We start from the raw sequence: 26553 nt of genomic DNA, 5'->3' as shown, positions 1-26553 counted from the left end.
ACAATAATTCTTTCACTATGCTAGTCGTAGCAGCTTACCTGCTGCCCTATTTTCTTGTTCATTATTAACCAACTCCTGCATTACCCCTGTTTGATTTTGAGTCGATAATTCAGTAGTCGCCTGACCAAAAATTATTTTCTTCCTGCCAACGTACTTCACTTATACCAACTACATCTAACTTTAGTCTTTCCATCTCTCTTTTCAGTATCTCTAACCTACCACAATGATTCAAACTTCTAACATTCCAAGCTCCAACTTGCAGAATGTCAGTATCCATCTTCCTGATGATCGCCCCCTCTCGTTAAGTCCCCACCCGGAGATCCGAATGGGGGACTAGTTTACCTCCGAAATATTTTACCCGGGAGGAAGCCATCATCAGTATATCATCCATACAGAGAGTGAGCTGCATGTCCTCAGGAGTTAGTTACGGCTGTAGTTTCCCGTTGCTTTCAGCCGTGTAGCAGTATCAACACAGCTAAGCCATGTTGAGTGTTATTACAAGGCCATATCAATCAATCATCTAGACTGCCACCCTTGCAACTTCCGAAAGGCTGCTACCTCCCTTTCGATGAACCATTCCTTAGTCTGGTCTCTCAACAGATACCCATCTGATATGGTTGTTCCTGCGGCTCAGCTATCTGCTTCATTGGGACACGCAAGCCTCCCCACCGCGGCAAGATCACATGGTTCGCAGGGGAGGGTGATAGGATTATGACGTTAAAAATATTGTGGTATTAGGAATGAAGAGTATATAGCCTTAACCTGCTGAGGTCTGGAACAGTATTTCTTTTGGGAGAGGTGTTCATGTCGTATAAATGTGTACTTTTTGGATCAATGGCATTAAGTTTGTGACGCATATAGTTCTTGGTTCGATGGCAAGCAGTCAGACCTTGTCATCCGTTTTATGAACTCAGTCACCTCTGATCTGCACCTGGGGCTGTTGCCGTGTTGGCAACTGTTTACTACTTTTCTTAAATTATTTCAAGGAAATAGAAAATTTATTGAACATCTTTCTTGGGGAATTATTCCCATCACTAATTTCTTTTCCTGTTAATGAATATGTCCGCCAGTTTGTCCTCTTGAATTCCACTTCATCTTTCTTACTTTTCTTCTTCGACTTTTATGATTGCAGAGGATCACTTTAGTCAGTCCATCGTTCAGGTCTCTTTGAAGGGATTGTTCGGGAAATGCGGTCGTCCCAGTACTTCTTCAGACGCTCCAATCTTCGTGCCCTTTCTTCAGTTGAAAATTTGCGTTTTGTTGGTTTGTTTCGTGTAAGGGTAAAGCGGAGGTTCGTATTCTTTAGTTTTGTATTCAATTTTATCTTATTTGTGGTGTCTTCTGTTGTAAGGCCTATTTTCTTCAGATCCTCTCTTACTTCTGTAATCCATTATACAATCTGTTGTGGTATTTTTTGAGATGAGTTTGTGTTGTACTAGTTGTTTCAGAAGTCTTGAATCCTGCATCCTCATGATATGTCCAAAGAATCCCAGACTCCTCTTACGCATAGTATCTGTAATGGGTTCTAGCTCTTTTTACACCTCTTTGTTAGGTTTTATCCACCACTGTCCATCTTTCTGGTATTTTTTCTTGATGCAGATTTGTCCAATCCTCCTTTCAATTTTCTGAAGTCTGTCAGTCTGATTGTTTATTCAGGTGAAAAAGTGTTTCTGCTGCATGTGTAGCTTCCAGTTTTATAACTGTGTTATATTGTTTTATTTTTGCATTTATTGATAAACATTTCTTTTTATAGGTATTCCATGTTAAGTTTTGTGCTTTCGCTAATCTATTTGTACTTGTTTGGATTGAGATTTTTCATTTAGGGTATGTATTATTACTTCTCCAAAATATTTAAATTGAGTTACTATTTTGATTTGATTACCATTTATGGTAACTTCTTTTAGTTGTGTTGGTTTTTGGTGCATAATTTATGTTTTCTCAAATGATGTTTTGAGGCCAATTTTATTTGCAATGCTAAATCGTCGGCGAATCCCAGGCAATTTGTTTTGATTTTTCGTCCGATGTTTATTTTTGGAGGACATGTCCTAAACCATTCCCTCATTACCATTTCTAGAGCACAATTAAATAATAGTGGTGAGAGCCCATCTCCCTGCCGTAGTCCAGTTTTAATTTCAAATGACTCTGATATTTCACCCCTAAACTACACTTTTGATTAGGTGTTAGGGAGAGTCGATTTTATCATGTTTATTAATTTGGGGTATTGTCCAGGATGTCTTAAAATTTTAAACAGAGATTCTCTATGGATGCAATCATAAGCTTTCTTGAAATCTACAAATGTTATCACCATATCTCTGTTTCTTCTCGTGTTATAGCCCATTATCAACTTAAGACTCATGATCTGATCAGGACAGTTCCTCCAGGGTCTGAAACCTCCTTGACATTCTCCTAGTTCTTTCTCAAGTTGTAAACTTATCCTATTAAGGATGATTATTGAAAATATTTTGTATGTTATGTGTAGGAGTAAGATTTCCCTGTAGTTATTAGGGTCGGTTTTGTCTCCTTTTTTGTGCAGTGGGTGAATGAGGGCTGTGGTCCAGTGTTCTGGCAGTTTTTCCTTAATCCAGATAGAGACAAGTTGTTAATGGAGGGCAACGTTTGCTGATCTTCCTGCATATTTCCAGATTTTCACAAAGGTCTAATCTCCTTGCGCTTTGTAGTTTTTAAATTTATTCAGTCCTTGGTAGACTTTCTTTTTGGTGGGGCGATTGATGTTCTCTGGTGGTGTTGTTATTAGGGTGTTGGTGTCCAAATGAGGGAGTTCTGTAAGTTTCTCACAATTTAGAAGCTTGTTGAAATATTTAGCCAGAATTTCTGCATTGTCTTTGTTGTTATGAGCCAGCTTACCATTTTCATCCTTCATCATATTTTTGGAGCTGTTTTCTGAAGGTTTTGTAGTACTCCCTTGATTTAGTTTTATTGAATTCTTCAATTAACTCCATTGTGTCCTTATGATGCTGTCTTTTTATTCTTCTTAAAACTTGAGTATTTTCTTTTCTCTGTTTAACTAGATTTTGATAGGATATTTCTGATTTATGGGACTGATGTAACAGCCATGCCTGATGTCTTTTCTCCACTATTTCATCACATTCACTGTTTCACCACTGGTATTTTTTATGTGGTTTAATTGGAGCCTGGTCCTCTGCAATTTGTTTAAGTTTGTGTACTAAGACTTCAAGTTTATCTGTGATTTTTATTTTTTTAGTTGCTTTTTGGTAATTTTCATTCTTGATTAGCTGGGTAGGATCTATTTTTCTGTTAGTTTTTGGGGCTTGCTTTTGTTGTCTCCTTTGAGGAGTGAGTTTAATTTTTATTTTAACTATGTAGTGATCTGAACATGTGTCTATTCTTCGGAGGACTTTGACGTTATAGACTCTTTGTGGTGGTATTTGTCCATGCAGATGTGATCCAGTTGCCATTCTCCTTATGTGTAGTCAGGGTATTTCCATGGTTTGAGTTTTTGAGGTTTTCCTGAAAATATGTAGATTTTGAGATTAAGTTATGGTTTCTAGTCTCTCCCCACTTTTATTTGTTTTCTTGTGTGCTGGCCTTTTTTCATTGTTGTCACAGTATTTTCCTTCTCTGCCTAGTTGAGCATTGAAGTTGCCTGTTAATAATTTTACATGGTGTTTGGGGATGCTATATATGGTCTGGTCCAATAGGTCCCAAAATTCCTCTTTTTTCTCATGGTCTTTTGAGGAGTTGTTTTTATCATTAGTGGGAGCATGGGCATTTATTATAGTATAGATTTTATTTGATGACTTTAAGGTGAGCATTGAGAGTCATGGAGACAGTGATTAGAATTCTTGAACCGAGTTTATTGTTTTAAGGCTGACCAAAAATCTTGTTCCAAATTGTGGGACATTTTTCAATCACTCACTTCCCGGGTATACCTTTATAAAGTCTGTACCCTTGAGATTCCAAGGCATCCTGGTCATTGTTTCTAATTTCCTGTAATCCCATGATAAGAATTTTGTATTGGTCCAGTATTTAAAGATAAAAACTTCATAATGTTCCGTATTGAAATGTATCATAATTAAATTGAAATAATAAATAAGGTAGTTCAACGTATTCAATACAAATAAATACGAAATGTAGAGTTACATTCCTATTTAATTAAAAGCGGAAGCGGTACCGGTTTCGACCCCAATCCGGGTCATCATCAGCCGAATAAAACGCAAAAAAACAATGCATGGGTAAGAAAGAAATTAAAGATCAAGTCCACATAAAAACAGTTGAATAGGCAATATAAAATAACGGGGATAGGCACTGTAAAATTCAGAAGAAGTAGAAGGTATGTCACTTAAAAGAAGCAAGGCGCAATGTTCTGAACAGCAGCATAGCACACACAAAGTTCGGCATTGTCTCATAATGTTTAAGAGAAGCAGAGAACAGTTAAATGAGCCAGCTTGCATACACTATCAGGCGCGAAGTCACAACACAATCCAACAAATATGAAGATCCAAAATCGTGCAGAAGCTGAAGACGAGTAGCTCAATTGAAGTAAATTGCCAGCTCCCGAAGATCAGCGTGACATATTCAACGTCAGGCACTGTGCTTTCAAATGCTGTACAGTATTGCATTTTCTTATTTAAATGAACTGTAGTGGGTGTGTATGCGTTAAGAGTCCTGATGAACATAGATCCTTAAAATTACAATCATTTTGGAGAAATCAAGTAATCATCTTATACCACTCTTCATGCTTTATGCTCCAGGCATCAGGCTCTTCACAGGATGACAGCAGCATCTTGTAATGGCACCTCACAGATTCTTTAGTGAAGAAATGGATGACATCCTTTTTGTGCACTGACATGTCAGTGTGTGAGATGTCATGAGAACTGTTTCATTGCCACTGCAAATATTACCCATGCTGTTGACATCCAGTGAGTAACCTTATACCTGGAACAAAAATCAGAACATTGATTGTCATGTCTTGGAAATGGTTGGTTTTCAAACAAATGCTTATTAGGACCTTCTTCCTTATTTAATTGCCCTGTACACCCCTCCCTGACCCCTGCAGTTTCTACCAGTAATTTTGAAACACTTGTGTATTGAGATGAATTGCCTCATTAGAGCTCTTTCAGCTTCTTGGTATGTAGCCATCTTCGGAAAATTGAAACTTCAAAAGCACTTGCTTACCTGTATAAAACTAGTCAAAGTTTGTTTATTATCATGCAGCATATCTTCATTTTCAGTCTCAAGATGGTTTTTAATAATATTATGGAAATAAAAATTAATGTCATATGATTACCGATAAATGTTAAAGATTGTAATTTTTTCTTTCAGGATTTGAAGACAGAAGCTTACGAAGTAAAGAGTGATATCAGTGAGACTCTCTCTAATTAGTAAGTAATCATATTGTGCACTAATATTTGCAAAAGGAGAAAATTTGTTTCTGGAGGTATTCTCGGAGACCACTCACCACGTTTCTGTAAAACATTCACCATTCGAAAGATAACTTCTTGTGGATCAAGCTCACTGGAGAAAAATTAGTCACCCTAGTGCGCACGCACAGATGGTGCAGCGAACAAGTTCCGTGCTCCACCGCATGTGCACTGCGTCTGTGAGCATCAGGCAGTAGCGATCAGCGAGACATTGATATTCCAAGAGGACAGTGTGCATCAACATGGGTATATATAAGGATCTGACAGAGTGGCAAACTGTGTTTGTTCGTGCCCATGCATGAAGTTGCTGCATTTGTTGGTGTTTTGCAGCGGACTATTCAACATGTCTACAACTGTCAATACAGAATGATTGTAACATCTTGTAGTGGTGTACTACATGTGGCCATGAAACACATCAGAATTGTGGTCGGTAAAAGATCCTGACGGCTTGAATCAAAATCACTTTCAAACCTCAGAGATATTCCGGCATTCGGAGAATGAAGGTCCATCCCAACCTGTTAGTGAACGAACACTGCAATTGGAACTGCATGCAATGAACATATGGAGCTGGTCACCTTGCAAGAGGCCATTGCTCAAACAGGCACATAAGGCGTATGGGCTAGAAATCATCGAACGTGGACAATAGCTGACTGGCAGAATGTAATGTGGTCCGACAAATCACCTTTTTGCCTGTATTCAAATGATGCAGGTCGTCAAGTGTACTGAATTCCAAATGAAGTATTTCATCCTGGATATGTGCAAGGTCGATTCATGCCGGAGATGTGTCTGTGATAGTTTGGGGTTCTTCGTATGATGGATTGGGCTTGCTCGCTGAGGTGGCCACTAATATGAGACAGCATATTTATTCAAACAGTCAACCTCTGATGATGAGTATGCTATTGATACCCAATTTTTAAAGATGACAACAGGAAAGTTCATCAGGCTGGACGCATATGTGACATGTTTTATGAACACTCCCGCACCCTATTATATCTCGATTGGCCTGCAGAAACACCTGACTTAAACCTCATTGAAAATCTGTGGGGTGTTTGAACAGCCAATAAAACACCGAGATCAGCCTCCCCGCTATTTGGTGGAATTGCACGATCAAATCCTCAGTGAGTGGCATAACCTGGGTGCAATGTACCTGCACAACCTTGTGGACTCGCTTCCTAACCAAATCCAGGCAGTTTTCAAGTCCAGAGGTGGAGTTACATGGTAAATGATGCTTGTAATAATTTCTTCAGGGGTGACTAATTTTTGTCCGCTGAGCTTATTATAGGCTAGCTTATCAGTGAACCAATTCATTTTTAAAAGAGTACGGCAAATCAGAAAACTCTGCGACCCTTAAAATTAAATACATTTTCGTAACTCTTGGTCCGATTAGCACTCTCCGGATGAATACTCAATTTTGTACTTTTTCTGTGATATCTGAAGCCATCTCTTTTTAGTTTCAACTCGATTAATTTATAAGCGTTCGGTTCTTCAGTCTGCCAGACATAATTTTGAGTAATAAACTGATAAAGTGTGTGAAAAAGAGAACATATGGTTACAGTATTGTAAAAGAAACAGCTTAACTAAAATAGGATGTCATGTATGTTCTTAAAAGGACATCACCAGTTTCTATCAAAACTCAGTCAAATATTTAGAAATGTCTAAACATTTATGTTTATTCCTGTTTAAATACTGGAAGTTATCTTAACCCTTTCACTCAGGTGTTGCAAGTGTGGTGGCGTGACTGGACGCGAGCCGTCTGTACGGGATACTTGTCTTGCTCTGCTCTTCAGTCCGCAGTCCATAGTCGGCTTGTGACAGACAGAGTTTACAAATATTTTATTTAGTTTGTAATGCATATTCGGTGAAATGCTATATTTTTAGCACTTTTCATTTCTCCTCACACAGAAGAATTGTGATACCTGTGTTAAAAGAACAACTGAAAGAAAATTAACTTGAATTAAGCCCCATTGAAAATCTGTGGGGTATGTTGGAACAGCGAATAAAATGCCGACATCGCCATCCCTGCAATTTGGTGGAATTGCATGATCAAATCCTCAGCGAGTGGCGTAACCTGGATGCGACGTACCCGCACAACCTTGTGGATGCGCTTCCTAACCAAATCCAGGCGGTACACTAAACTTTTCAATCCAGAGTTAGATACGTCAAACTTATGTTTTTTTGGATTCAGGTTCTCCTTTTTCCAATTTAGTTTTCTGCTCAGTGGTTCAAGCACCTGGTCTTCATCCTCACTATCTTCATCTTTAGTCAAATCACCGAAGTAGGCTGACCTTTTAGACGAAGAAGCAGTAACTGGAGTAGAAAATGTGCCTGAAGTAGCAGGTCATTCCGTCGCCAGAATCAGATGACAAAATCACTATCATTTTCAACTTATCCAAAGTCACTACCCAGTGTGAGGACAAGAGCTTCTTCTGCAGTATATCTTTCCTCTGTCATCAGGCCTTTCACAATTTCAAAGCGATTGAAAGCTGAGTCAAGAAACACAAGCACGTCAGCACAGGGGTCAACTAGGTGCGATATGAGGACCATACTGGACACATTGCTTTCATCTTTGAACTGGTTACTCCTGTCATCTGGTAATCAGAGCTCTTACTATAGACTCCCAAGTCAGGCATGAGAGACCTCCAAGGCCGAACTTCCCCAGCAGTCTAACCTAGCAAAACGGAAAACAGCCTTTGAAAGACACGCAACTTCTACAGCAGTCGACTGGCTATGAGGCACAGCTCTAGCACGACTGCTACAGCAGTCCACCGGAGTGAGAGGGTTAACGAAGTCCTATTTTCTCTCCATCCAAGTATAGAATGACTAGGCAGATACATTTCTAAATAATTGCACGTGAATGTAAAATTCTCTTGGTGATGAAGTGGAAGAATACTGATGAATTGACTATATATTTCATATAGCATGGGAGGAATGGATTAACTCAATTTTTAGTAAGTGTGTTTGAAGTTCAAAATAAATGCGTACAATTACAGCTGTGATGGGCATTGTCGAAATGGAATATTATGGTTGGTTGATTTCAAATTCACATTGTTTGACCAACAAGCAACTATAAATATGAGGTGCAATAACCTGCAGGATCCAACATTCACTTCAAAATGGAGGAATGTATTTTCGTTGGATCATCAAATCAGAAAAGTTAAATCCATTATGTTGTTAGCAAACAAACAGTATGGCATATGTTGCCAGCAGTAATACTGGTTTGATTTGACTGGCTTTATAGAGCTAACACCTTATTTCTTACATTGAAATGGGATAGAAGAAAAGTTGTTTTGAAATGATACTATTCATATCTAGCCTCCGTGGCTCAGGCGGCAGTACGCCGGCCTCTCACCGGTGGGTTCTGTGGTTCAAATCCCGGTCACTCCATGTGAGATTTGTGGTGCAGAAAGCAGAGGCGGGACTGGTTTTTCTCTGGGTACTCCGGTTTTCTCTGTAATGTTTCATTCTAGCTGCAGTCTCCAATATCATTTCATTTCATCTGTCAGTCCCAGAGGAGTACCACAGGCTTTGGCAGTTGGCACAATTCCTATCCTCACTGCAAAGTGGGGCCTTCATTCATCCCTGACCTGTCACTGACTGGAAAATAGGTTGTAGCTTTTCATATCTGCTCATATAGAATGCATCTACATCTTGTCATGCTCTTAATCCACCTGTTTTTTGTGTCTTGCCATCAGAGATTTTTGTAACATCAGGATAATTACGCCTACACATACTAATAATAATGTGAATATAATAATAATAGATCCAGTAATAATAAAATAATAAATATTGCCATAAAATGTGAAAAAAGAAATAGTTGTAAATAATGTAGACACTTAATAATATGAATAAAGAAATAGTAAAATGACGCAGTGGCGGTGAATTCACATCAGAACATGGAAACGTGACGAGTATCTTTAGATGCGCAATATTAAATCAAATACAAGGGAACACTTACAGGCCTAAAAATGACAACTAAGAGAGGAGAGTGGAAGGTACTGGAAGCCCTGTGAGGTCCATGTGAACGTATGATGTTATGGGGGAGAAAAGACTTACAATAATACACCCAACAGACAAATAATTATTGAGAAAATGAACATACCATTATAAGTGAACAAATAAATGAACTGCAGATTAACTGATACTTGAAACACAAAACAATAGATGTGTAAGGGAAAAAATTAAGCTCTTCGGTCACGAACAAACTTTGACATAGAGATTCACATTAAAGTTAAATTTACGGAACGAAAGGAGGCAACCTCGAAAGAATCAAAAATTTAATTACGCTATTCAAGAAAGAGTGTTACAGTTACAACCACAACTACAGTTAGAAAAGAAGGTCTGCCTCTGAAAACAATACCTTGCCGACTAGCATAATAGCTAAGTCATACAAATGCTTTGTTTTGGAAAATGTGGAAAACTAGAGGAAACTCCGGCACCCAAGATGAAATTCCACATAATTACTGAAGTTACATTAAGTGGGAAAGGTCCGAAACATAAGAATGCATTTAAATAACATAAGGCAGAAACATAGCGCTTACCTTGGCCGGCTGAAGACCCATTGCGGGACGGACGCAAAACGCGTCCGCACGCTGTAGTGATCCAAATTCAAAGACGTGAACAAATTAACTCGCACATGCGAGAAGCCACAAACAGGAAGTCAAGTGATTACAAATAACCAATAGCAACACTCCATTTTGCCACATTCACCAATTAAAAATCCTAATATACTGGCCAATAAAAACACTTGTACTTTGGCCAATGACAATGATCTAGAATAATACTTTCTGATGAACTCGCATCTTAGCAGATATTACAAAACGACAGGAAAGGGCCACTTACACGTGGCACACCCTGCCTCACAGGGCATGTATAACAATTCCACATCCCTTTCTATACTTTACAGAATAATACAGTTTAAATCAGGAAATGTAAAAGACCATAAATCTTCTTCATAGTCCATTTCTTCATATGCCTTAATATATAATAATTTTTAAATAAGAAAGCTTCATACAATAATTTGCTCTGCATAAATTCTTCATTTTTTAAATGTTTTTGTTTACCTAAAATGATGACAAGATAAAATTTACATAACATTGACAAGATAAAATTTACATAACATTACATAATAAAGACTTCTGTTGCTTCACTGATTTCTGTTCACTGCTGATCAACAACGGCCACAATTTTCATTTGTGACTTAGGCTGTAGATGAGTTATTACTTCCATGCCCAGCCTTTTATGGCCCTGGAAATTAACCTAGTTTTTGTTTCTGTGCACCCCATGACCTTATGTCTCTGTAATTGGGAGTTCTCATTTCTAATTTTTATGTTTAAAGAGAGTGAACCTACATTCTCCCAGGTGAGCTGAGTATTTCTTTACTACCTGCTTCTACTCTGTATTATCCAAAGAAATTGAAGTGTGAGCCAACAAGGAAAACACTAGAGGCCAATCAAGAAAATGTGATTAGGATGCGTGTACAACGATCTGCAATGGACCGACCATATTCTTCAGACTGCTGTGTGACGTGGTAGTTAAATCTCATGCTGTAGAGTTTCTCATCATATAAAATGCTTTTGCCACATATCATATCGACTGTGGGTACCTGCTACAAACTTGCTTTATAATTTCCCTTACAATATGCACATATTTCTATGCTATAACTCTTGAACCAGCAAGAGTAGGCCAGTTTTTCCTCACATAATTTGCAATAAATGTCAAAAGAAAATGGCCCACGGAACATAAAACAGATTTTATTCTATTTGTATTCTATCTCTCCCGTTTATGTTCTCACCCTACATAAGGGTGCAGTGACAGGCATGTTGCCAGTTCCCTATACTGAGCATGAGGATCACACCTTGCAGACTCTTTTTGGTCGTGCTGTTGAGTTGGTCTGCCCATCTTGATGGTACATGTATTCTTGGTTTAGCCTTCATCTTTTCCATCAGTGTCTCCTGGCTGCATGCTGAAGTATTGGTTTCCAAGGTCATACCTGCCAACCCTTCCGATTTACCCGGAAACTTTCCGGTTTTTAACTCGTCTTCTGATTTTCCGATTTATTTTTACTTCTTCCGATTTTTGACTAAAATAACCTCCAGTACGGCCAATACTCTTCCCCTAGGATAAAGGATAAATTCTTATGCGCTTATGTAATTTACGAAACCTCATTTTCAAGCTATTTATTTGATACTTTATTTCGTGAGTGTTTCGTCCGGCGCCTTCGTGTATCGTGTTTCCCGCTCACCACAGCAGCGTGTGCGCTTGATACAGCTGGGGATTCGGGGCGGCGATCGTCCTGCAAGCAAGATGCTAGCGCGCGCTAACGACTCAGTTAATCGGGACGAAAGAATGAGTTTGTTATTGTGTTGTTCGCGCGCTGTTAACATCGTTTCTGTGCGTAGTTTCGTTGGAGTTGTAGGCCACTTTTTTTCCTTGCATTTCTGTGCTTTCCCCCTCTGTCAAAGTCGCATGTTAATGTATGGGACATATTGAATTGTTTTGTATGTGGTAGTTTCGCGTATTTAAGTGCATACTTTTAATGAGTTGAATGTTTTTAAGGGTGTTGTGTCGGTGACAGTTTCTGGCATTTTTTCTCGTTATAGCCAAAAAATATAACAAACGTCATCTCCAAGTGTTCAGAGATACCTATAAATTTCCGTTTATTTTACCATCTGTATAAGGAAACTACCGTATTTTCTCGCGTAATTAACGCCCTTGCATAATTTACGCATCCCAATATTTTTGGGTCCAAAGTGGAGAAAAAGAAATGTCCGCGTATTTGACGCACCCACAACTTCGAACATCCATCACTCAGCTCCGGATGCGTTTCGAAATAGAGATGTCAGTACTCAAGTAGCTGGCTTCCTATTGCGAAAGCGGGCATTCCAAACACAGGGCAACGTGCTGTTATTAGCCGTCAGGAAATCCCACTGCACTAGTTTTACGAGTGTTTCGGGTACGGGACATTCTGTGATCTCATAATTGTCAGTCCACAGTATTGGAGTAATACTGCATCATACAAACTCGCGGTGATCAGTTACGCCGAAACATACGGGAATAGAGCAGTGGGCAGCAAGTATTCAGTGTCCAAATCAAACATGCACTACCGCGGTAACAGAAGTGCACTTCAAGCGGCCAACAAGTCTCGCAAAGCATTTCGCGGACCAAAAAGCGGCAAGTTTCCACAAGTAGAGTATCTGCTCAAACATATGATTTTGTTACGCAATATTGGGTAAGCCGTTTCTCACGAAATGCTGTATTTTAAAGAATGAGAAATAGCAGTGGCACATGGAATCAGTGTCTCGGATTTGAAGCTTAGTCGAGGCTTGATTAATTTTATGAAGAGAAATGGACTTTCTCGTCAACGAAGAACAACATTATGCCAAAAAATGACGAATGATTTCAACCATTTTCATCGCTTTGTGATTGAGAAGCGTAAAGTGAAGGAATATTTTATCTCCCTTATAGGGACCGCAGGTCAGACTCCAATCAGTTTCCATATGCCACAAAATCAAACAATCGAAAAGAAAGGAATATGCAGTGTTATCGTACGCGCTCCGGAAGCAAGAAACAACGATGTACTGGTACTGCAATGCTTGCTGTAACAGCTGATGGCAGAAAGCTTGCACCTTACATTGTTCTAAAATGAAAAACAATGCTTAAAGTTAAATTTCCGCGAGTGATCCACGTTTGTACTGTATTCAAGAAAAAGGATGGATGGACACGTCACTCGTACAAGATTGGATACGAACGGTTTGGGGTAATGTAGCAGGGTCCCTCCTTCGATGCCCGGCCCAACTCGTGTTGGACAGTTTTCTTTTTTTGCCGGTATGTCATTCAGGTCGTATTATCAGCTCGTAATTAGAAGAATATTTTCTAGTATCGGTACTTCATACCCACCTGTCTAACTTTCCTGATGTACCCTATTTGACTTTTCAGAAAAAATCTCACGTCGGAATTTTACGCCAAATGACGATAACCGCAAATGAGTTGAACCAATTGTGTTTATATTATATTTGATGTATCTTTTAAATGTAAATGAATTGTAAATAATTTGTAAAGATCTGAAGTCCTTGAATAATTTATGCATCCAAAGTTTTCGCCTGTATTTTTCTTCAAAAATGTGCGTTAATTACGCGAGAAAATACGGTATTATGCATTTTGTTGTGTGTGTCGGTGTGACTTAAATATTATTATCCGTATGTAAGTGTCAAAAATGAGAGTTATTAGGTAAATTTTTTGTGACCATTTTTATGTTTTCTTAGTTGATGTTTTTAAATTTAATGGTCAATTCGCATTGTAACTGTAGATATGTATGCCTTTTATCCTGACCTATTTTCACATAGACTGTGGTGGAATATATGTGATGAAATCCAAGAATTAAAAAAATCTTCCTATTTTTGGTTTCTAAAAGTTGGCAGGTATGCAAGGTTCGATAGTATCATTTTCACTTTCAGTTGATTCAGTATCGATTCGGTGGTACGATATGTCATCCATAATATTCATAGTAGCCTTCTGTAGCACTGCAGTTCCAAGGCAATGATCCTGTGATGGTTTCCCATCTTCACAGACGAAGTTCCTAATGCAAATGTTGTAATATAAAAGATGAGAGTTCCCACCAGTCTTACTTGCGTCTTGACTGTGATGAAGGTGTTTATCCACATATGAGTCAGTATTGCTGTCGAGTTTCTTGTGGTTGTGTTGTGATGTACCTCCATCATTCAGGCCTTCACTGAAAGCAATCTGTTTTTAAATGTTTTCCTTTCCAGGTGTTTTATTAATTTTATTTTGATCATAAATTTCTTATTTTTTTGTATTGAATATGTTGAACTACCTTATTTATTATTTCAATTTAATTGGTGTAAGAAGCAGTTCCAATTCTTCTGTTCTTTCACTGGTGGTACTGGCTGGTACACAGTGCTGCATACTCCTGGAAGTACATTGCTGTATATCATCGTTCCCTTCACACTTCTCCAACTAAATTGTCCTCCTTCAAGTTTTATTTTGACTACATTATTAATTTCAGTTTATCTTTAGGTATTTTTCCCTTTTGTATTCTGTCAGATATCAGTTCAAATGAACTGACATTGTTTGGTGCTCTCCTTCCCAATTCAAATGTCCTGGGTATAATAGTGTAACGTGTTGACGGGGTAAACAAATGAGTACACAATCTGGTAGTGTACTAGTTCTCAAATTTATTAACTCAGTACGAAAACTACACATTTACACACACACAGTCTTCAGTTACACTATACTCACTCAGCTGCTCAATCACACTCGTTAGCACTGTCACGGTCCACAGTCCACACGTTAGTCTCACAGCTGGGGATAGTATCCGCAGTTCACTCAGTCCGTCAAACTCCGTACGCAGTCTGCATGTGTCGGCACCCAGTGTTCCCTTCTTGCTGCTCCAGAACACCGAAGGTTCTTCTACAGCAGCCAGCCCCAAGAGATTCACACACATGACGTCAGGGAAACAGGAGCAAGTCCTCGGCTCCAACAGACTGACACCTCAACCCAGGCTATCACTGACTGCACTCTTTGCTAACTCACACCAGCTTAACTACAGCAACTAACTCTCACTAACTCAACTCCGTAGGCCGTGCCTGACTTACATACCTGGGTCCACGCCATCTGGATGCTTTCAGAAGGGACATGCCTCCGGAGTCTTCCCAAAGGTGAATACCCTCCATGTGCCATCCAGATTCTTCCATAATACCGTAGGCCTCCAATATGTGAGCAGGACGATCCAGATAGTTGTGGTGGGGACGCTGACCAATCCGCAACCTGCTGTCCTCCGCCTGGTGATGGGAGTAGGGAGAGGGTGGCGTACCTCGGTGATGAGCGTGCAATTGGTGATGACTACCTCGTGCTACTTTCTGTGGCTGTACATTGGCATGGCGGATGCAGTGGGTCACTATGCCACACTGCCCTCCCCTCAGAGCAAGGCTTCCCTACTTGCTCCACGATGTGGCGCCAGATGGTTTGTTTGGTAGGCCACTACCTTTCCATGGAGGATCCGTTGGTTCCAGTCAATGGTGTCCTCATTCCCTGTGATAACGATTGTCAAGTCCTTGCGTGGTAGCTGGAACTTCGGTAGTTTTTTTGTCCACACCCGTGTCTACTTCCATGGCCTCAGCGCCTTCGTAGTCCTTTGAGAAGATGCACGGGACCGTTTGTTCATCCCAGACTTGGCCCTGCTGAATTTCCTCTTCTCCCAGGGTGCAGAATTAGATGTTTGTACCAGCACGCAGCTTCATGCCGGAAAAAGTGTCCAGTCAGGTTGCATGCTCATTCGTTGGTCATCAGTTCATCTTCCATTGGTGGTCAGTCACCTATTGGGGGTCCCTCCAGCCGTGCCATTCGATTGCTACCTCTACCTCCTGGGACATCGTCAGAGCCTCTTCATAGTTCTGTTTCCTGCCAGTCATCCTCCCTGGACGGATCTTGGTGCTACGCACCTCATCACTGATGTCAGCTGATTCATGCTTGGTGTCACCTTGGGGTAATTCGTCCATAATCATATCTCCTGGTCACTCGATCTCGGCATCGAATACCCACGATGTTCCATCGGCGCACCGAGTCCTGCAGCTGGACTCAGTAGGCGGCTCTTAGTTGGTAGACACCGCAGTACACATCAAGCACTCCCACAACTTTCTTGTTGGTTGAACTTGGCTGAGGCTGCGTCGTACTGTCATCTTCTGTACACATTCTGCAGTCAGATATTCGGCTCACTTCTTGGATGTCGATCCGGTCTCGAACTGGGTCTGGCATGTTCTCTGATAAGTTATCCTATTGTCGTGTGGAGTTTCCACTTTCACGACGCCAGAGCCTCCATCACTGCCAGCGGAATCCATTTGTGTTTCCATAGCTATCGTGTTTGCAAGCAGGGCACTCACTTCTACCAGTGAGCGCCGAACTCCAGACTGCAACCACGAGAATCACTTCAGACCGCTTCTCGTCCAGTTCGTTGTCGTCGTGTTGACCTCTGTTTCGAGGGAGCGCATTTTGTTTTCTGACTTTAACTGCTCACTCTTCCATTCACATAAGTCTGTTTTCAATTGGTCCGGGTTAGAACTCCGTTCAGATGTCAGTTCACTAACGAGTTCGTCGCAGGTAGATAAGATTTTATTTTCAAGCTCACTAAACTTGCTTAGAAGAATCTGGAGCTGTTTGGAATTCATTTCACTTGTAGATTTTTCTGCTGACTACAAAATACGCTACCTCTGACACCAGTTGTAATGTGTTGGCGGGGTAGAGTAGAGTAGAGTAGAGAACCTGGTAGCATACTAGTTCTAAAATTTATTAACTAAGCACTAAAACTACACATTAACACACATACATGCAGTCCTCGATCCTTTACACTACACTCACTCAGCCACTCAGTCAAACTCATTAGCACTGTCACAGTCTACAGTCTACATGTTAGTCTCATAGCTCGGGATAGTATCCGCTGTTCACTCAATCCGTTGAACTCTATTCGCAGTCTGCACGCATCGGCACCCAGTGTTCCCTTTGCACTGCCCCAGAAACCCAAGGTGGTTCTACAGCAGCCAGCCCAAGAGATTCACACACACGACGTCAGGGAAACAGAAGCGTGTCCTGGGCTCCAGCAGACTGGCACCTCAACCCAGGCTGTCAATGCACTCTTCACGCACTCGCACCACCTTAACTACAGCAACTAAATCTCACTAACTCAACTCTGTAGACCGCGCCTGACTTAAATACCTCGAACACCCAATGATTGAAATATATATTATTATGGAAGTAGCACAAATCCAGGTTATGTTAGCTGGGCATTCTGTAAAAACGGCAGGGTGGTCTGCCCATTCAAAATATTCTAGGGAGTACATTGGGTATGAATTCCATAACTATTTTTATAATGCAGTGGCATTTGTGAGGGCTCGTTTCCTGCCAAACTTTGGATTTCCATTTTTTGAAATCAAAAATAATTTGTTTAGACTAGTTGAATACTGATAAAAAGGGAAATAATATTAAAGAATGAATTAGATCTGATTTGGTTGTTGAAATTTTTTTTTTTTGCAAATTATCCTACCATTCCTTAAAACATTAATTTGTTAATGGCGTCCTGAACCACCATTTAGAAAGCCCTGATCTTTAGTTTTAGTTTTAAGTGTTGTTCTGATTTTGTCTCTTTTCAGTGCTGAGACTTCAATATCCGATTGTATCAAGACGGGTGTAACAAAATTAAATGACGGTCGGCCGAGGAAGTCAAAAGGAGTCGTAAAAGAGGGTGCACGTACCTGTCCTACTTGTGGCAAATCATTCACTAGAGGGGATCACCTACAGAGGCACCTTTTAGTTCACACTGGGCAGCGACCGCACGGTTGTAATATATGTGGAAGGGCTTTCATTCAAGCATCTCATCTCAAGAGTCATTTGATGGTACATTCAGGGGAGAAGAATCACGTTTGTAGCACGTGCGGAAAATCTTACTCGCGTTACGAAAATCTGAAGGCTCATGTTAAAGGTCACACCAAGGAATCTGCGTACTGTTGCCCCATTTGTGGAAAGGCGTTCAGTCATATGTCTAATGTTTATAGGCACCAAGCTTTACATTCGGACAGTAAGGGTTACATATGTCCAACATGTGGCAAAAAGTTTACTCAGCGTACTAACTTGAAAAAACATCTTTTTGTTCACAGTGAAGAGAAGAATTTTGTGTGTGTTACGTGTGGAAGGGCTTTCAGTAGACCCGAGTATTTAAAACTCCATATGATCATACATTCAGGGAACGCTCCCTTTTCCTGCAATACATGTGGAAAATCCTTCTGCCGCCGAGGGAATTTTAAGAGACATTTGTTACTCCACACTTAGGAGGTCTGTAAAATTTAACAGTTCCTAGTACAGAGTATGGTGAACTTTGAAAAAATTGTCACCTTGGACATAAACCTCTCTTGTATTATATTATATAATATTGTTACATTACGGCCTTGTTTATTCAACCTCAGTTAGCATTTAACTGCCTGTCAAAACATTTTAACAGTAAACTAAAGCAAAATAACTTTTAATCAGCATTGGTTAAGACTAACAATCTCTTAAACTCTCAGTTAACTTACCAGCCCATGTTTAAGCAGTTAAATTCTCTACTAGCTCAAAATATGGCAGGTGCATTAGTTGCAGAACCTCTGTACCTCTAATATTTGAAGTACAATAGGCCTTTTCCAGGAGTTAGAAACAGAAGAGATGATTTTATTACAGTTGATTCAGTTGCTCGATCGTATGTTAGCTAAAGTCAGTATGCACATTGAATTCACTACAAATTTTCTGCCAAACGTCACTTAGGTTTGAGCATGGATTCATTAGTTTGCTTACTTTCTGTAGTAAGTATATATTTCAAAATATTTTCCAAAAGAGTAGAAATTTGAACAACGCATTCTCTGCTTTTTTCATATTCGGCTATAGAGCAACAGAAAATTCATAGTCAAAACAAAAAAAATTGTTTGTGCACCTTTGCTTACATCTGTATTGAATCAAAGGCACAGCAGAGCATGCTAAAAGATTGCATGGTTCTGCCACTGCCTTCTATATTATTCATTGATCATGACTCTTGTGGGGGATAACAACGTGTTAGCTAACAGTTCCAAGGAAATGTTTGGATAAACGCAAGGATCCTGCTATGTTAATAAAGAGTGTGTTAGTGTTCTTTTAACTGAGAATGAATAAACTGGTCCTGTATGTCCTGGAAATATGAAAACATTGGAAATCCTCTCTGCAGAGACAGAACTCTCATGGAAAACTCCTATCTGACTTGTGGGAAAGTCTTCTGATCTTGTGTGAGAATTGGGTGGAAAATAGGACATTAAGCAAGACATACTGGTCAATTCTGTCTTCTTTAGCTGGACTGAGGGACTGATTATAACAGATTGAGTAGGGTTACATTATCAATCATTACATTCCTAGCAAAAGAAAAGTAAAGTCATCTCCGTACAGGCCATAAAGACCCTGGGATGGTGGAAGGTAAAAGGTTTCCAATATCTGTAACCTCAGCACTTGATGGGGTAGAGAGGTTAGCTCAATGCCCAGCTGCCCTTACCCTCAGGAATTAACCTGGTATTCATTTTTGGTGTAGACTGAGTGAACCTCAGATCCATGCGCACCTCCAGAAGTTGAAATCTGATTTCATAAACTTTTCAACTTCCTGACAGGGAATTGAACTCGTATCCTGGGTGAATAGAGCACACCTTCACTGCAATGGCCAGGCAGCCCTAACTTTTCTAGTAAAGACTTGTATTTTAATTTAACTGATTGGCATCACATCAACAGATATTTTTTGCTTTCTTGCTGGTGAATGCAAATTAAAGACCTCTCTTTACTCTACTTTTTTCCTTCTAGTATTTCTTCCATCCTTCCTCATCTTTATAGTCCTCTGAATTCATCCACCCCTTTCAAAACCTTCCTGGTAGTCTCTTACAATTTCTCTGTAAACACATCTTTTTTTAAAATTGACTTCTTCCTTTTGTATTGTGTGTCTATATGTTCATTTCTAATTTTCTCTTCTTCCTCATGATACCTTTAAGGAATTTATTCTCAGCAGCCTGAACTTTACTCCCATTCCATTTTGTTGTTGTCCAGAGGTGATATCAGCACATATTAAGTCAAAAACAGAACTTCTTGGATTTTGCCGGTTATATTATGATATGAAAAGTCTTAAAGGGGGCTTGGATATAGATATATTAGTTATCTTGTTTATTAATACAGTAATTGAATGTATTCCGAATATTGGCAACCTGTGAATGGAATGATGAGACAATCCAACTCAAATGAAGAACATAATTGTAGTTTAGATCATGGTACAGTGGGCCAGAATGCAATTTTAGCGGGACAAAATTACTGAGCATAAAATACTGTTTCAATACCACAAGAAACTTCATAACTAATCTGTATTGCCAGCATCAACAAGATAGGTCTTAATAAACGAGTAACTTCACCTTTTCAATACTCTGCAATATTATTCCTTTTTATTTTATTTTAAAGAGGGACATGTTTCATCTCTTCCTTGTAAGACATCTTCAGCCTAAAAATATTATAAGAAACACATTATATTCTTGGTAAAGCTAAATTATTTAGGAGTGAAGATGACTCAGTCTTATCATATGTAAAGAAGTTGTTAAAATATTTTGTATCATAGCTACTTGATCTGGTCCATAATAGTATGGAAATGTTTTTAATAATTTCTTCACTGATACCTGCAATTTCTCAAAAAAGAAGATGAGCTTTGTTTCCATCGTTTGAAGTGCCACTGCCTGTTCATCATTTGTCAGTCCCATTTCAGATAGAAATCTCTGTTGAATTATGCGCTTTTTCTCTCCAACCGTTGGTGTTTCTTTCTTGCCACTTTTCAATATCATTTCTGTATGCAATGTGTAAAATGCAGTTAAACAATTATTTCCAAGCATGCTAAGAATACAGTCCAAAATAATAATTTATAGTGTCAGTGCTACTGCAGTCCGCTACTTTAATGGCATTCATTCGTTTTGGAGTGCTGGTGCATATGTTGCGAACCTACGAAGAAGTGGCTGCCAAAGCATTACATATTTTGATACCTACCTTGGTCATAATTAAATGATGATCTATTAAAGTATCTAAACTTCTCTGTTAAGTTCTCAGTCCGCTGTCTTCGAAGAGTTATCTACGCCTTCTAATTCTTAAGATGGATGTAACTGAACTGTTCATTTGGTGACTAGATTTTGAAGCTTGGTGCAGTTCTTCAGAAATATGTAAGTCCTTTGTTAGCCTATTGGAATTTTTCTTTGAAACATGTCTTTCATCGTATAATTTTCTTTCCTTCACTCTTAAAATTTGTATTTGGAAACACTCACTGTCAATTTAAGGTACTGTAAAAAATCTGAAGAGTAGTCCTGAATGTTTATCCACATAACCCATTAGCTCATTTCCAATATGTTTCTTTTTGCACAACACTTCACACAGCTCACTGTGTAGCTTGCGCCACTGCAAATAGAGTTACTTTTCTTAGAAGAGTGCAAGAAAATGCATGTACTGAGTCATTAGCCATAATATTCATGAATCGCTCCATATTATGGTATCAAAATGCAGGCAGGAATGTTCGGATGCATTTTTATAAAAGTAAAGTCTCCTCCATACAGGCCAGGAAGGCCCTGGGAGTGGTAGAAGGTAAAGGCTTCCACTATCCACAACCTCGGCACTTGATGGGACAGAACTGGAATTAACCTGGCACTCATTTTTGGTGTAGGCTGAGTGAACCTCAGGGCCATATGCACCTCCGGAAGTGGAAATCTTATTTCTTAAATTTTACAACTTCCTGACAGGGATTCGAGCCCATGTCCTTCCGGGTGAACAAAGCACACCTTTACCGCCTCGGCCAGGCAGCCCCTATACACTTTTATAACTCTATGTAAATGTTGTAAAGTTGGAATTTCAGGTGCTGTTCACATTACTTTGCCGTGGTATAGTGATGAAAATAGTTGTGTATCAGTTAAATTCATATGAAATTGCATACTTATAGCTTTCTTTTCCATACTTGAGATCATCCACTTATACTGCGTTAGCGACCGGTGAAGTTCACTGATAAAACATAACTAGTAATAAGCCATACAGCCTCTTCCAGAAAGGGGAGATAAGGAGTGATATTTTTAGTCATATCTGTTTATATGTCATCACCAGAGTTAAAATTTATTATCCCCGTGGTTGTTTGCCTACAGTATGGGAAGAAAGAAATGGAGAAAATATGTAGATTTTTGTAATTTTGTCCCACTACATTACAGTTCTGGCCCACTGTGCATGGGAGATATACACTTGTATTGTGCTTTCAGTTGATTGTATTTTAAGCTCTACCCACATTGTGACTGCGTTGAATCCCTGAATATGATCTCCTTTTCCTGTACGGAGGTGCCTATGCCAAATTCGTAATGTTTCAAAATAAATATTAGTGTTTTAAGGCTCTGTAGTGTTTATTACATTGAATTACATTTGTAAATAATACATCAAGTGAAAGAGCAACTCAAACAAGTGTTCATTGAGAGCACCATTCGTCACACAGCACATACAGAGTCGATAGCCGAGTTCATCCCACACTTTGCTCAATGTTCCTGGAGTAATTGTTGCAACAGCTGCTTCAGTCCTTAAATCTGTTAGGTCCAGCTGGCAGTGGAGGTACACGCACAGGATCCCAATGAATCCCCGAAGGTAATATGCGTCAGATTGGGCGAATGTGGAGGCCATTCAAAACAAGCTGCGTCATCTGGCCCCTTGTGCCCAATCTAGCAGTTATGTACAATGTTATTTAACCAATTGCATACTGAGTTATGCCAATGAGGCAGTGCACCATCTTGCTGCCAAATAAAGTTCCCTGGTTCTGCTTCTTGTAGTTGAAGAAAGAGCCATTGATCAAGCACATCATTCAGCATAAAAGAAAGGCCCATAAACTTTCTGCCAGGATATGGTTCAAAAACTTTCAATTTAGGGGATTCACATTGCAAGCGTACCAACTCATGGGGATTTGCTGAACCTGGGGGTCACATATTATGAATGTTCACATGTCCACTTAGTTGGAATGCCGATTCATCACTGAACTTTGTTATTAGTGCTACTAGGTACTAGACATAGAAACCAGTGCATGTGCATAGGTACAAAATTGCTTTCTAAGAGAAGACAGAAGAACCAGTGCATGCACACAGGAATGAGCACTTGTAGAATGAAGTATTTGAGTATCTCTTTCATTTGATGTATTATTTATAATTGTAAGTTCAATGTAGTAAGTACTATAGAACCTTAAAGCAACAAAATTAATTTTGAAAGACCCTGTATTTCTGCACAGACTGTATTGGTTGGTGGAGTTAATGTAATTTCCTGTGCAGATTATGAAATTTAGTGATGAACCATGTAGATCTTTTGTTGACATCTATTTTTGTATTATTTATGGCTGAAAAATCATGGAACTTAGATCATTACATGGATGAAATATGTAGTTTATTAATATGTTATTATGAATACTCTTTATTGTTAGTGAATTCTCAAAGAACAAAGATATTAAGACCTATGAACCATTTTAACACGTTCATTGCTGCCTTAATTAACCTACGAATTGCTCCACGAGCTTTCTGTTAATTGGAAGATGGTAGACTGTAGTTTTTACAAGCAAAGTTTTTACACATTCACATGCAAAATCACCGGTGGATGCACATGTGCATTATAGATGTGTGTGTTAATAATACACCATATTTATATGGCCTTGTAAGAATTTGTTTGGTATGTGTTTTATGTGGCACAGACAGGTCTTATGGCGATGCTTGTAAGAAATAATGCTATATTGTTACTTAACAATCATTCATACCAAGAATATCTTTCAGTATCTGCTTTCTGATGCAGTAATGAATATTACTGTAGTCATTGGCTTCTTGTAGAGCACCAGTAGTAAATTCTAAAGCAAGGCACTAAGCAAAGCGTACGGTGCGTGGGTAACTGAGGAAAATAATAAAAGGAGTTCGTACTTTTCCCCTTTTCATAGCACAATTTACTTTGCTTTCTCATTGATTTGCCTTTTGCATTTACTTTTTGTGTTGGATTTGAAGGACCAGTAGAATTATCATTGCCACGTTCATGCATTATTACACCACATTTGAAAGCAACGGGTCAGGAACCACTAACACGTAATTCAAACCTCAGTCTGAGTGCTGTTACAGAGGAACAAAGCCCAATCCTTTTGTGGACCAGTAAAGAAAAGCAAAACCTGTTCGTAAACAATTATGCATATGCGCATCATGTGGCAGCCAATGTGTTAAAGCACTGGTAAGGCAGTTAAATTTCAAATAACTATTTTCAGACATTTTTGAAAATATTATACTGTACCAGTATGTAAGAATTTAGAATGTAATGTGGACTGTATCAAAGTGAAAGTTTGCTAAAATGATTCTGATGAGAGATAAATTGTGTAACTTAGTCATTTTAATTCTTCCTCCTTGTTTTAATCCTTTCATTCTGGTGAACCACTGTAGCAGACGGGAGCCGGTGAAGTGTTCCAGCATTCGTGCAAGAGCAAGGCTGGTGGACTTCACTATGTTCTGTTACAGTACACTGCTGGAAAGTGTGACACCACCAATCAACACTTTACTTGTCTAAATAAAATACAAAATACCTGCAAGATATCAAAGAAATCTACGAAATTTGATGTATCTACATAAAGCTAATACACTAAGGATTGTTGTGGTGACACTAAAGTGCATAAATGTTTTGACTAGAAAAAAGTAGTGTGTTCAAAAAGTGTAATTGCTAGATTCAAAGTAATAATAAAATTTCAATCATTACACAAAACTGAAGCATTTCACAAACAAACTGAGATATACACATTGTCAATAATATATCTGTAATGCAAATTTCATACTACTTCATCACTAATTCTCCATAATGAAGTGAAGATGCCATATTTAGACGCACACTATACTACAAATGTGTATAATCAATCAAATAATAGTATATATACAGAAGTAAATAACTCGCACTGAATGGAAAACTATGAACTAAAATGAAATACAACATCAAAGCAGAGCCCATGAAGGTTTGTTTACAAATAGCGCTCAAACAGGTCGTCATAAAACTACACTTGTTCTTTTTTGTGAAATTGCACCCTCACAGGTTGTAATTATGAATGAAACTGAACTCCTGACTGCTGTGGATATCGAGAACAATAAGTTGACTGTCATGACATCTGTCTAGGAAATTACGAGAAGAAATATGAACATGTCAAATATTCGACAGTGCCACTACCACAGGGTCCAAAGGGCCGAATATTCAGCAATGTCCAATTCTAAGGTTAATAGGTGCAATTTACACAAATTTAATAAGTAAATACCAGTTTTGATTCCCTCGCAATCATCCTCAGCTTGTACAATACATTAAAGAAGAAGTTAAGATTAAAATACACATTACAAAAGTTATGCCTAAAAACAAGCTCAATTTAACCTCATAAATGTTTGTGTCTTATAAACATATTAAAAGTAGCTTCCTTGAAGTCCAAATTGCCTGGATGAAAGTGTGTGCACACTTCATTAAAGTGGCTAATGTGTGCTTGAACAGAATTTGTGGAATTACCTGTGGGGATAGTGTCATTTATTTGTGGTCCTGCGGGTTGTATAGTGATTGCAAATCCCTTGTTAGAGCCTGCCATTGAGCTTTCACGAAAGATAAAACAACCACACTATCGAAATGTTATCAATTAAGGGCTATCAAACACTTGATAAGAGTTAATATAACGTCTTGAAGCGTTACAGAGGTTGGAATTGCCCATTTCATAACTGTCAACCTGACAGCTTGTTGTGGAGTTGAGGGAACGTCCTTGTTATCTTGTTTGTTAACTATTAAGGAGATTTGTATAAATTGTACCTTGTAATATGTATGGATGGAACATCCATCATTTAATGTCTTATATGGAAGTTATGCATCAACACGGAAATGAAGATAATTAATTCTGCTTCACGATATCTAGTGGTTGCCTTCTGAGTCTGTAGTTCTGAACAGAGTCGCCAGATGTCGGGGTAAGGGTTCAAGTGTGTGTGTTCATCACTTGCTGCCTAGTTTTTGTTCACTGCCAATATGTTAGTGCTTCTCAGGGTAGCTTCAAAGCATCCTTGTAACATGTTCCATAATATAAAAGAAACTGTATACTTTGGAGGAAGTTCTTACCCTCATAATGGGACATGACTTTGAAGGCAAAGACAGGAAGGATTTAACATTGGCATTGCCACGTCGAAAACCACGTACCGGTACGTAAAAGGAGAATGGGAATCTTTGTACCTTTGTATGAGTAAAAATGCATAAGATATATCCAATAAAATATGAATGATCTACACTGACTGACAGAGCAAATGCAACACCAAGAAGGAGTGGTTCGAAAGGGATGAAAATTGGGGAAAAAACAGAGACAGCACGGACGAATAATTGATGTTTATTTCAAACCGATATGCAGGTTACACAATGCGCACGGCTTCGACTCAGTGGGATGTAGGACCACCGCGAGCGGCGATGCACGCAGAAACACGTCGAGGTACAGAGTCAATAAGAGTGCGGATGGTGTCCTGAGGGATGGTTCTCCATTCTCTGTCAACCATTTGCCACAGTTGGTCGTCCGTACGAGGCTGGGGCAGAGTTTGCAAATGGC

The 26553-nt window shown here is 39.1% G+C and overlaps 1 protein-coding gene across 2 annotated transcripts in view; it reads left to right on the top strand.

The window, feature by feature from the left end:
• Positions 1-18470, top strand: part of LOC136882085 (zinc finger protein 239) — a 65152-nt gene extending 46682 nt beyond the window's left edge. For both annotated transcript variants that reach the window (XM_067154595.2, XM_067154597.2), the window contains exons 4-5: positions 5305-5363; positions 17561-18470. In XM_067154595.2, coding sequence (XP_067010696.2) covers positions 5305-5363; positions 17561-18236 — 735 coding nt within the window. In that variant the 3' untranslated portion in view covers positions 18237-18470. The remainder of the gene's footprint in view (positions 1-5304; positions 5364-17560) is intronic.
• The last annotated feature ends 8083 nt before the right edge of the window (positions 18471-26553 follow it).

Source organism: Anabrus simplex, chromosome 10 (assembly GCF_040414725.1).
Source record: "Anabrus simplex isolate iqAnaSimp1 chromosome 10, ASM4041472v1, whole genome shotgun sequence".
NCBI lineage: Eukaryota > Metazoa > Arthropoda > Insecta > Orthoptera > Tettigoniidae > Anabrus > Anabrus simplex.
Note: the sequence above shows the minus strand (reverse complement) of the source record. Positions and strands in the feature narration are given on the sequence as shown.